At 39.2% G+C, this 12500-nt stretch overlaps 2 protein-coding genes across 2 annotated transcripts in view; one reads left to right on the plus strand and one right to left on the minus strand.

Annotated features, from left to right (window-relative positions):
* The window catches only part of LOC138021198 (glutamate receptor ionotropic, kainate 2-like), a 2919-nt gene extending 1106 nt beyond the window's left edge, over nucleotides 1-1813 (minus strand). Inside the window, exon 1 of the mRNA XM_068868059.1 lies at nucleotides 1-1813. This exon is cut by the window's left edge and continues 1106 nt beyond it. Coding sequence (XP_068724160.1) covers nucleotides 1-1813 — 1813 coding nt within the window.
* Nucleotides 1814-2889: 1076 nt separating this feature from the next.
* Nucleotides 2890-12500, plus strand: part of LOC138022326 (dual specificity protein phosphatase 22-like) — a 13776-nt gene continuing 4165 nt past the window's right edge. The window contains exons 1-6 of the mRNA XM_068869439.1: nucleotides 2890-3012; nucleotides 3511-3544; nucleotides 4947-5029; nucleotides 8882-8931; nucleotides 9293-9337; nucleotides 11987-12016. Coding sequence (XP_068725540.1) covers nucleotides 2992-3012; nucleotides 3511-3544; nucleotides 4947-5029; nucleotides 8882-8931; nucleotides 9293-9337; nucleotides 11987-12016 — 263 coding nt within the window. The 5' untranslated portion in view covers nucleotides 2890-2991. The remainder of the gene's footprint in view (nucleotides 3013-3510; nucleotides 3545-4946; nucleotides 5030-8881; nucleotides 8932-9292; nucleotides 9338-11986; nucleotides 12017-12500) is intronic.

Here is a 12500-nt window from a genome sequence, read left to right on the forward strand (position 1 = left end):
GGTGAGCTATTTGTAAGCATCTACCATAAAACCCAAAAGGACTGAAAGTGCTAAAAAACCACAATAGACCTCCGATAAGAATAGCAGTTACCCCAATAACTAACCACAAGTCGCCCTTGAAAGGTCTTAAAAATCTGAAGAAATCTCCTTCATCCCTTTCAGGTTTAATAAGAACTGTCAAACCAAGATCTATAAAAGGTTGGGTGAAGTCGATGACCTTTTGTCGCTCTGAACTGATTGTGAACGGAGCGACCGCCAGGTGAGCTTTTCCTTGGAGGATCTCTTTAACCATTCCATTCCATTCTTTGGTGAATGAATCTTGAGACCCGAAGCTTCCATCGGGCACAAGATAAATTTTATAGGAAAATCTTAATTTTTCCTTTAGCTTTTCTATTAAGTCGATACAGTAACCAGTCAGTATGTACTTTCCTCGATGATTTAAGATTGTCTTTGTGACGAAGGGCCTCTCCTCAATAGTGACAATTGACAGCGTCTGGTTCACAATTGAAAGTGTTGTGTCACCTGGAACAGTAGTTTTTCCAGAGGACCACAATATTTCCTTATTCTTTTCCATAACTAGTCCATTAACCAAATCCCATTTTCCAACCTTGTTGAATCCAGAAGAGCGCAGATTTACTATATCAAAGTTCCCACCGACGGGATGACGATTTGCATCAAAGGCCACATGAGAGTCCATAACTCCAGATGTGTTAACTTTAGAGATGTAGTCCAAGAGAGTTTCTCCGAATAGGCTGTGTGACATGCTTGAGTTGCTTCGATGAGCACTGAGTGTTAAGCCAGTGGTGACCGTTAAGTTCTTACCATCTAATGACATGTTGTGAATCGCTCGCGCTATCACCATGACAGCATCAAAGGTGTGTCCAACCGCGACATCTTTATCGAGGATTGCTTTTTTGTGACCACTTGATTCCCACATGTTTACAAACTTCTTGTGTTCCATGCCCAACCCAAAAGAGTGTCTTATACCCACAATGCCCTGAAGATACTCTGGTACAGTTCCTCCAATGACATAAAGACCGTCAAAAGCAAATGCGCCATTGGTGACCAACCAAACCCATCCATCAATCATGCCAAGATCACTTGCCTGCCTTAAAATCACGCGAACGTGGCTACCCACAGCATTTAAAACCACTATTCTTGCCCCACGACTTCGGATGTGAAAAAGCTGCTTTGTGGCATTAAGCAAGGAAATATCATCGTGCACTTGAAAACTTTCTACTGCCACTAAGGTCCATCCCTTGTGTGAAGCGATATCTTTAAACACCACTAAGCCATTCAATCCGTAATCATCTCTAGATGCTAAAACCGCGATCCGAGTCCAGTTAAAATACGACACAAGGTCCGCAAGGGCGCGGTTTTCAACGGTGTCGCTTGGGCTCATCCGCACAAGATAGCTGTAAGAATCTGGAGAGAAGTCAAAGGATGGATCTGTAGCATAAGGGGCAATCTGAGGAATATGAAATCCTGCGCATAGTGGCTGAGTTGCTTTTATTGTAGATGAAGTCATAGGTCCAACGATTGCGGAAACTCCATTGTGAATCTGTCCGTATACTGCATCGATATTTGCAAATGCGTCCGTCCAGTTCGTCTGGCTCAGAACTGGAACAAGAATTGTGTCCGGCAACAATAACGTGTCGTTATTAACATAATCAATGCCGAGGTTAAAAGCTGAACGTTCTGCAGGATTACTTTCATCGAAGAAGACTCCACCAATCTTAATGTAGTTGACGCCAGAGCTTTGAAAGGGACAGCAAATAAAAGTTATGAAGAATAGAAGCTCGTGTTTAGTCATTGAACGGGCTTGAACCGTTTTTTTTCCTAAATTTTTTTCGCAAGTAGAAGTGTACGTCACAATCTCTCTAGCATTGAACTCTTTTCTTTATGCGCGTGTTTAGAGAATGTAAAAAACATGCGTGTTTGTGCGCGCGCTTGATCTTTCACTGATCATTCCCACGCCTGGGTTCGCAACATTGTGAATTTACCACGTTTATATTGCCACGTATCTTTTTCATACATACATACATACAGCTCTACATACATACTCCATTGACCACTCCCCATATGATCTTTTCAGCGCCTAGGAAACAATCAATGAAACCACAGAACTGAACAACAACTGTTAAGAACCCAGAGGCAATCCAGTTTTGTATTACCAAAAATTCCAAGTGTAGCAGAGAAGATGAACCAGGGACTACCAGGATCAAATTTAACAATGAAGTGATCAGGACGAATCTACTTGAACATGGGATCTACGGAACTTAAGGCAAGACCTTTAACCAGTGGGCCGCACTACCTCTATCAGAGACGATCAGTTTTAAAACTGGAGAGAGACTACTGTCCTGGCGTGCAAAACGGTCACCTACGGTTTCTGTCTGTGGCTTGCTTCAGCTCCTTACTGCAATAAGAGCAGATAAGGAGCAAAGTTCTTTGTCTCATTTAGATGGGGCGCAGGCCGAAGGACGATAATTCGTGACTTCGGCGCTCGCTCATCTGCTTCGCGTCCGAAAAATCACGACAACAACACCAACCCGGTGTGGCCAACACATCACGCATGCGCAAAGACATTTCACCCGGTCAATTAGCAGCCATGGACAGCATTCTCGTCACCAGAGCCTCAGTCAAGAGAAGAGCTCTGGGGTCGAGATCGCCATGAACAGCTGTTCACGCTATGCTCTCCAGAACATTTCCTCTAGACTTCCTACAAGTCAACCTCACGATGATCCCAGGAGAAAATGTTCTGGCGAGCGAATCGTGAGTTTTCGTACGCGAAGTAAATGAGCGAGCAACGAAGTCGCGCGTACCTAGACGGAAGTCTACATTTCCTCCTGAGATTCTCGTGAGGTCGTGAGGTCGATGGCCGCGCAGGACTGATACCGAATACGAAGACGATCGAAGAGCCGATCGAAGTTAGGCAGAAAATTTTCTGGGATTTTGATCCCTACTTCAGAGGCTACTAGAGCTTGTAAAATTATGGGAAATGGAATGGATAAGGTAAAGCTTATTATTTTTGTTGCTCCTATAAACTGTTTTTGAGCCTTAGATCTATCCGTAAAACTGGAGGGGTAAAAATCATCCTCAATGTCAACTCGATCATGAAAATATTGGGCGTCTGTCACCGACATTTAGATGTCACGAGGCTAAAATTGTAGGGAAATGAGAAGATACATCTTTAATTTTGGCAATGGAGGTAATTAATAGCATTTTGTTGTGTATTTAGATACCATTCATCTCGTGATCAAAGAAATTCAGAATACCCGGCCACTGTAATTTGTTTTCTGTAAGCGGCATCGTCTGAAGAACGAGGCATTGCTATTCACATGCCGATTAGTGGCCGGGTATTCTGCAATATAAGGTTCTGAGAAAAAAGATCAACCCTTCGGATTTTATGTTTTTCTGGTTCCTGGGGAAAAATGGAATAATGACTCTTGAAGACGTTACTTTTCAAAGTTGACACGCGGTAAAGGAAATGCTCTTTTATTTAATTTTTAGGTTCTTCCTGGTCTTTATCTCGGAAATATCCGAGGTATGCACTTATTTTGTTATTATAAACTCACTGTTTATTGATTTTAATACAATAACTAGTCAGTAGTTATCATTAAATTTGTATTGATTTAAAAAAATTAATAATATATGTTGGGCAATATTGTTGATTAGAACCCTTACTGAAATCTGGTTTATGGATGCTGTATTTCAAATGGCTACATGTAATTACACAGGGTTATTAGCTCATAGAGGGAGTTTCAATTGAGTGTCGTAAAACCAAAACCAAAGTAATTACTTTGGCCAATCAAAATTGAACTAATTACTCATAGCTGACAGAAAGTGCAGGAAAATGTGCATGCGCGAGCCACGATTGGTTTTGGTTTCTCTTCTGATTAGTTGAAAAAGTGGCGCAAGAACTTTGAACCAATCACTGAGTGAAGTAATCATAAACCAAAGCAATTCGCTAATTACTTTTGACACTCAATCGAAAACCCCTCTAACTCGGCTATGACCATAGGAGATGAATGAATTGATTAATCCCTCTTTAGCAAAAAGGAAGTGAAGCCTCAGGACAGATCGCCTCAATGTCATCCAGAACTTTGGACGAAAAATTAAATTCTTAAAAGGTTTAAAACCCACTATAAACCAGGGGTTTCAAGAATTTTTGATGTAGATGTCTGGGCTGATCAATGTAAGTAGCGACCACTCGTCTTTTACAAGGGTTTGAGTGAAAATCAAGGCAGAGTAGCTGGCGGTGAGAGGCAAATCTCTGACAAACAGATGGCAATATACTGCCGGTGACCAGCTTCTAATGAAACCCCTGTATAAACAGTTTTAGTTTTACTGTAATGCCTGCCCAATGATGGAAGAGGGGAAGTGACATTGCACACGTGACTGAACATCGAGGAGATTTGGGCAGAGGTCGAAAAGGAAATCAAGAGGCCTTTTTTCAAGCATGGTCCACGTAAATGAATGGGTATTTAATTTTACAACACATATCAGACATACAGGTTGTTAAACCTTTGTTATATTCATCTGCTCTTTGCCTTACTGCTTATATTCAGCAAGATTCAAGACTAATGAATATAGGTGTTGCAAGAATGTTCAAGAAACTCCAAGGACCAGATAGGCATGAGAAGGCCGAGAAATTCAGGAAAGTTTGAATCCACTGGTGTAGCACACAGCAGCTATAATATAACTTTGTTTCTTTTTTTTTTCATCGCATCTGAGCAAAAGAATGAACTGACATTATGCAATAAGTGGAAGGTGTATCAATGGCAAAATTAATTGATTAATTAATTGTCTCTTGGTTTGAAGGTAGATTTAGGTTCACAAGTTCTAAAGTCAGGTTGACTATTATTAGTGACTTACTAAACCAAAAGTGGCATCATGAAACCACATATCTGCATCTTAATAATATAATTGGAACATTTTTTCCTCAGATGCCAAGGATATGGATCAATTGACAAAAAACCACATCACTCACATTCTTTCCATTCACGATAGTGCACAACCAGATCCTGAGGTATTTAAATATTTCATAATTTATACTTTGAAATTGTTTTCATAAAGCCTTGTTCATGGAACGAAAAAACTGCAGAATTGGTCCCTAATAATTGTGCAAATAAATCACAAGCACATTAATATAAAGGCAAGGGCAACATTAACAATTAAACATTATTAATTTTGAACTCGCATTTAAGCATTGGCTGGCTCATCTGTGCATATTCTTAGAAAGAAGAAGAGCAGTACTTTCGGTAAATTACCAGTCAGAAGTCCTTTAGGAATTTTTTCCTTCAATATTTTCTTTTATTTACTAGGTTTAAAGAAAATACAGTGTGGTTACTTACTCATTCTGAACAAAAACTAGCTACACATGTCCGCATCCTTTTACACACTCAACACACTAAAAGAAATATAAAGTGCTATAAAAATGCGATTAAAATGTGGTGATTTGACTATAATTTTATGTTTCGCTCTTCAAGCCTCTTCAGTAATTTGCCGTATGTAAAAATCTCAAATGGTTGATGTAAGAACCAATGAAACAGGCCATATCTGTTGACATACTGTAAAGACTCGCTGATAAGCCGCACCTTTTTTCCAAAAATTTGCGATCAAAATCGTAGGCTCGGCTTATCTGCGAGACCATTTGGGAAAGGTGCTGTGAATTTCGGTGTCCAGTCTTCCATCGTCCGGTATTATGCCTGGTTACACAGCTTCGCACAGTGCATGCAAGAAAACAACAAATTTATGCGCAAAATTCTATGGAAAAACTGCCTTGAATGGAGAAATACCTGTGAACAAATACCATAATAATATCAATCATATGTCATAAGTGGTGAACATGATGTTTATTCTACTAAAGAGCTAAAATTACGGGTAAGACTTTAAAGTATTTTTCAATCCATTGTTGGTGAGTTTGCCTTGGATGAAGACAGAACACTTCATGGTCTCGACTTTGGATTTCTTTCGAGTTTTTTTCATGAAAAACTTTTTTTCCAACATTTGAGTTGCTAAACTCGGGGCAGCTTATCTGCGAGTGCGGCTTATCTGCGAGTCTTTATGGTACAATGTAACTACATGAAAGTTATCCCAAGACATCCTTTATTTTTATAACTTCTTTAGTATGTGTAATTTGATTCTTGGGAGCTAAAATGGAACAATATTTGAGTATTTCTGTCATCAGTATGATGTTGGTTAATGGTCTTGTGATGGCTGATTGTTATGGTCTGGTGTTGTTAGAAGGTGGTAAGTGTGTTATTTAACAGTAAATTCAAGGGTGGGTCTCGCAATATTATTATTGCGAACTACATTTACTTAGAGAAAGTGCATGCCTTCAACATTAGACTACACAATGTTCCCTCGTAAAATCTATTGGCAATCATAGCCTAATTCAAAATATAAACGTTAGCTGGTTATCTCTTACTCTGGATCCCAGAGATTTTTTCTCTCTTAGAGTGACGGAATGGTGAGTCGGGAAGCAGCAAGAAAAACCTCTGGTGCGGGCCATTGAGAACCTCACCTCCGGCCATAACATAGAAATAACTGATGCATTCTGAAACTTAGTTACAAACTGGTTTTTTGCATGTGAGCTTGGTCATGTTACTTTCTAGTTACAATTCATTATCCACAGCACTCACATGGTGCACAAAACAAAGAAAATTTCCAGTAAAGATTATGTACACCCAACGTGTATTGTCGGGTTTGTGGGTGTAATCCAGCAGTACTTGGCAGGGGTAAGTGCAACTTGTTTAATGTCAAAGATACTTTCAAGTCATTGGTAGAAAGATTGTCAAAAGTGGTGCAGAGCACAGCTTAAGGTGGCTCAAACCAGTTTCAACACTTTCAAGCTTAAGAGACCTTGTTATTAGCAGGACTGACACTACAACAGTTTATCACGTAACAGCAATGTCATGGTACCATGTGAAACATCAATTATTGCTGAACAAGATGCAGTCATTTTTGTGACGTAACAAGTTACCATGGCAACAGGAAAGCCTTGCAAAAACACCCTATATTTTGGATTTAGTTGCTCATATCTGAAAAATGAACTTGGTGACTCCAATTTTTCATTGTACAAAAGTGATCAACAGGGCAAGATGAAACTCTCTGCAAAGTTCAAAGTAATTCTGTGGAGCAGATCCAGAACTACCTTAAATTTTCAATTACTTAAGGTGGCTCTGAATCTGCTCCACAGAAATTTTTTAAACTTTGCAGAAAGTTTCATTCTGGCATGCTGATTTACATTTCAGAAATAAAAAATTGGGATCACCCAGTTTGTTTTTGAGATATGTGCAGCTAAAGCCAAAATATGGAGTGTTTTTGCAGGGCTTTCCTGTTGCCACAGTAACTTTTTACGTCACAAAAACGACCAAACCTCTTTTAGCAATAGCTGGTGTTTGATATGGTACCATAACAAAAAGTACAGATGTTCATAAATTACATGAACGCTTTGGCGTCCATAAACCAAGCCAAGAATTAATCAATTGTGCTTGACATAACCTATCGATCAGTATCTTTGGTTCCCACGGTACATTCATCTTACATGTATTTACGGTACTTCAATGCCCAATTCAAAACTTGAATGTTCATAAGAACGTTTCTTTTAAGTGTTGAAACTGGTTTGAGCCACCTTAAATTCGATTATTTGCTGCAGATGAAAAGGGAAAGTACAGATGTTCAAAAATTACATGAACGCTTTGGTGGTTATAAATTAACCAAGCCAAGAATCAATTGTGCTTGACATAACCTATCGATCAGCATCTTTGGTTCCCATGTTACATTCATCTTACATGTATTTACAGTACTTCAATGCCCAATTCAAAACTTGACTGTTGCAATAAAACTTTGATGTCTATTTGAAAATTTGAAAATTTGAAAATTTACCATTGGATGTCACATTCCGTAGTTAAATTTTAGCGCACATAATTATACAAACCTGAGAGAAACCAAACGAGAGCACAACTAGAAAGGTAAGTGATTTCCCCAAAGCAAGTTGGAAGCACAGCATATGCATTCTGTTTCAAAACAAATATTAGAATCCACTGAACTTGTTCTGGCTTCAGTGCCCGGGGGGGGGGGGGGGTACTCCCTTATAAGGGCTTAATGGGGACGTGCGGCCAGCCAGGGTATGTTTTTCGGGATTTTTGTCTTGAACAGGGTATCGAATTTATCATTTTTTGTCTTAATCAGGGTATCGATTTATCAATTTTTGTCTTAAAACTGGGTTAAATGTCTTAAACAGGATATCAAAAATCGGAATTCTGTCTTAAAATGGGTAGGAAAATCAGCGATATTTGTCTTAAACAGGGTCAGGGTATGAGGGGCCGCGCCGCACCTCCCCAACTAGGGATACATCGAGTACCCCCCCGGGCTTCAGTGCCTCAATTTCTGGAACTTTGCAGCATCTCGATTATGGCTACAGTGGCCGCAAAAACCTGTTTGAACTTCTTTCCATCTCTAAACCAATCAGAGTACTTGTTAAAACTGAGAAGTTCCTGGAACCAATTGAATTGCTAGGGACAACATCTGACCCTGGGAATATGAAATGGCATCCCATTGGACCGGCGTTCTCAAGGAACTCAAAGGCCTGTACCAGAGGTTTTTCTCACTACTTTACGACTCACCATTAGGTTGCCCTAAGACAGAAAAACCTCTGGCTTTCAGGGTAGTTATCTCTGAAACACATCTAAAATACATTGTTAAATCATTTGCATTGGTAATATTATTAGATCTTACAACCAAAAGAAAAGATCTTTACCATTTTTTGCTCTGCTGGCGCAAAATGAAGTGAAGTACATGTAACAATTGAATGTTTTCGTATTTATTTTAAATAATTACATGTATAGTATTTATGCTATTCATGATTTTTTTGCAGCATCATGTTTATAAACATATTCATGCTGCTGATTCCCCTGATCAAGAAATGTAAGTGTCACTGTCTTTTTGTATTAATACTTCCAGGTTCATTTTGGGCCTGAAATCTATAGGGGTATTTTCAGTGGCTGGTCATTGTAAGAAGTACAATAGATTGTTTTGTAATGAATAACATGTGAAGTAGTTTATTATATGTATTTTGTGGACAGTTATTTTGATTCAGGAAGCAGAGAATATAAGACAAGTAACACTTTCATAAGCATTTCTTGAGGTTTTCATCCTCACAAAACATTGCAAGCCCCAATACAATGATCCCACTATTGCCATGCAGGGAGTCTATAAAAGGAACATTTGGCAACTTGAATTCAGAGCGCCATTCCATGTTCTTATTAGTGTTTTTTTTTCGTCTCAGATCAGGGTACTTTCAAGAAAGCATAAATTTTATTCACAACTGCAGGTAAATGCTTTTCATCTTGTCTGTTATTGCCAACTCTCTTGAAAGAAAATTACAGACTACAAACTGCTGACTTAGAAGACTCTCTGTGTATAGTAACTTCACCCCTACAAGCCCCGTCAAACACATAGGATAATCCATGATAATATTCCGTTGTGACTCCTTCTCGTAATATCAGAAAACCTGCCAGGTACAGTGTATGTGTGCTCAATCAGGGACAAGCAAGAATTTGATGATTTACGATAATTGAATGGAATTTTATTTCATCTTTCAATTGTCTTAACAAAGTTTGCCCCATGGATTAGGAACATGATCCCTGGGGCACTTCTCCGATCTCATTGTCCACTCTGCTCAATGAACATAATCATTGTGTAACCATCCAATTAAGGAGGCTTGAACCAGTTTCAATGCTTCCAAGTGATGCTCATATTAGAAGGATTAGAACCACAATGGTTTATCACGTATTGGCAATATTAGGTGCGGTTACACTCACCATAGTAAATGCCATTTCCCATGGTAAATTATCCCACGGTGCCTCACACTTGGGTTTTAGTATACCGTGTTAACTAGGGGTCACACGTTACGAAGATTACCGAGGTAAAACGAAATCTCACGCAACAATTCATTGGCGGGAAATTTAATCACAACTTCATCAGCATAGCGATTGGCTCTTGTACCTCGGGCATCAAAACACCCTTCCAACTTCCCACGTTAAATGTCATGGGCGCTTCCACTGATCTTTTTGACGTATCCATGGATATTTAACACGGGAAATTTACCTCGGGAAGCGTCGGTCACACTACTAAATACAGTTTCCTGTGGTAAAAAGGCAATTTACCACGGTAAAAGTGCCCCGTGTAACCGCACCTATTGTGGTACCAAATGAAACACGAATTATTGCTGAACGAGGTACCGTCATTATTGTGACGTAATATGTCACCATAGCAAAGGGCAAGCCCTGTAAAAACACCCTGATACTTTCTGCAAAGTTTTAAATTCTGTTCAGTGAATTCAGGGCCACCTTAATTTTGTGATTTTTTAAAGGTAGCTCTGAATCCTTTAGACACAATTTCTTTAAACTTCGTCGAAAGCTCATCATGGCCTTCTAATCACTTTTCAGCAGTAAAAGGGGGGGTCACCAAGTTCGTTTTGAGATGTATGAGCAACTTAATTCTAAAATATAGGGGGTTTTTGCTGGGCTTTCCCATTGCCAAGGTAACTTATTACATCACAATAATAATAAACACGTCTTGTTTAGAAATAATCGGTGAACATTTCATATGGTACTACAACATTGCTGTTGTGTGATACAGCATTGTAGCGTTATTCGATCTACACAGAGAGTCTTCTAAGTGTTGAAACCCTTTTAAGCGTCCTTAGGGCAACTTCATTTGTGGTGCTAGTGTGACAAAAGTACGACCAGTGAGTTTTTCTCTTTCCAATTTAATATACATGTGTGTCTTTACAGCTTTATATCTCATGAGGTACATGTAGCTTGGCCAAGTCAGCCAATTACGACAAACTCTAAGCCACAACAAGACTTCCATGTTGGGTTGTTATTATTATCACCCTACCTATAAGTTATTATCATTTTAAGTCTTAGTGGCTTACCCTAACAGGTAGCTTGGTGCCACTGTTGGACCAAACTCCTATCACTCGTACTGTAGCAGTTATTACTAACAGTGACTTCATATTACACTCTAATCAGTTAAGTCTGTTGAAATTTATAGTGCTACATGGCCAACGTTTGTAAAAATGTATCCCTTCCTAGTTTCTAACTGAATAAGTTCAGTTCAAATTTCATTAATATTCATATTTCCGATTAGCCAGACTCTTGATTATCTGGCCTATTTACTGCGGTCCCCATGAGTCTGGACCATTGAGGTTCAATTGTATATGGAGCGTTTTCACTCACGTGACCAGCAGCCATATTGGATTAATAAAACAAAAGAAAGTATTTGCATAAAAGCAGAGTTCAATTCCCGGAGGATTAGTTTGGTAAACCATCATGGCCGCCATTTCTTTGTTTTGGAACACCAACATTGCCGCTGTGACGTCATATGAAAACGCTTTATTGTTCATTTGCTTTTTTTAAAGCAGCCAATAGAAGGCTGCTGTGGGTGCCTCAAGCACATTTTTCTTGAGGTGTGCTCCACGTGGTATAGCTTTTACAAAGTACACTGTTACATACCATATACGTGTAGGAGTTCTGGTTGAAAGGGTTCTGGTCCTTGTTCAGTTGTTATTTGTGACTGCACCCCAGATTGGGGGGGAGGGGGAGGGGGAAATTTTATTCCAGTTTTCTTCTGTTTTAGTATTATTGGTACTGTAGCATTTATAGGAAAGTTGTGGAGATTCAGTTCTGTTCAGTTTCAGCCGTTAAATGTCCATTGTTGAACATAGCCCTTCCCCATTGTCTTCCACTGCTCTATGTTTTGCGCAACACAGTGTGCAACACAGTGCACAACACAGTTGTGCCAGTGTTTTACAAAACTATCCAAGTCATCCCTCCTTCTCGTCCTTGGTCTTCCTTGTTTCCATAGCATTAGGAAATTCTAAACGAACAAGCTACTGCAATGTCTATACACTAAACACGATTTAAAACGTTAATGTGGCTGTTAACCAATGTAAATTGCTGTAAATTTCTTTTAGGATTAACAACGGAGTTGTCTTAGTTCACTGGTGAGGAATCTTAACCATTTCTTGTGTTTCCAGCATATATGCCTTTAAGATACATGTAGAATTGTTTAACCTGTATTTCCTAAAAAAGCCACAATCATATTTTGTCAACATGCTTATGTCTATCTTTATGATCTGGTTTCTGAAATCCAACAGTGTTGTCATTGGGCTCACCACAAACTGAGCTGGATTCTTGTAACACCCAATTTTTTGTTGTTGAATATGGAAAACAGTAATAGTAAGGCTGAGCAGCTTTGTACTTAGCTTTGTAGTTCGTCAATCTCTATCCCATGTCCATGCATTTGCATAAACTAAAAGGGCAAACACAATAGAGAATCCAGGCCCAAAAACCTTGATCCCTTGTGCATAAATTAAAATGGAAAACACAAGATTCTTAGGGTGGGGTGGAGAGTGGGGGATAATAAAGTGCAAGCCTTATAGGATCATTTGGGTTTTAATGAAATGTGAGACATGTTTGGAGGGAACA

Source organism: Montipora capricornis, chromosome 10, assembly GCF_036669925.1.
Source record: "Montipora capricornis isolate CH-2021 chromosome 10, ASM3666992v2, whole genome shotgun sequence".
NCBI classification, from domain to species: Eukaryota; Metazoa; Cnidaria; class Anthozoa; order Scleractinia; family Acroporidae; genus Montipora; species Montipora capricornis.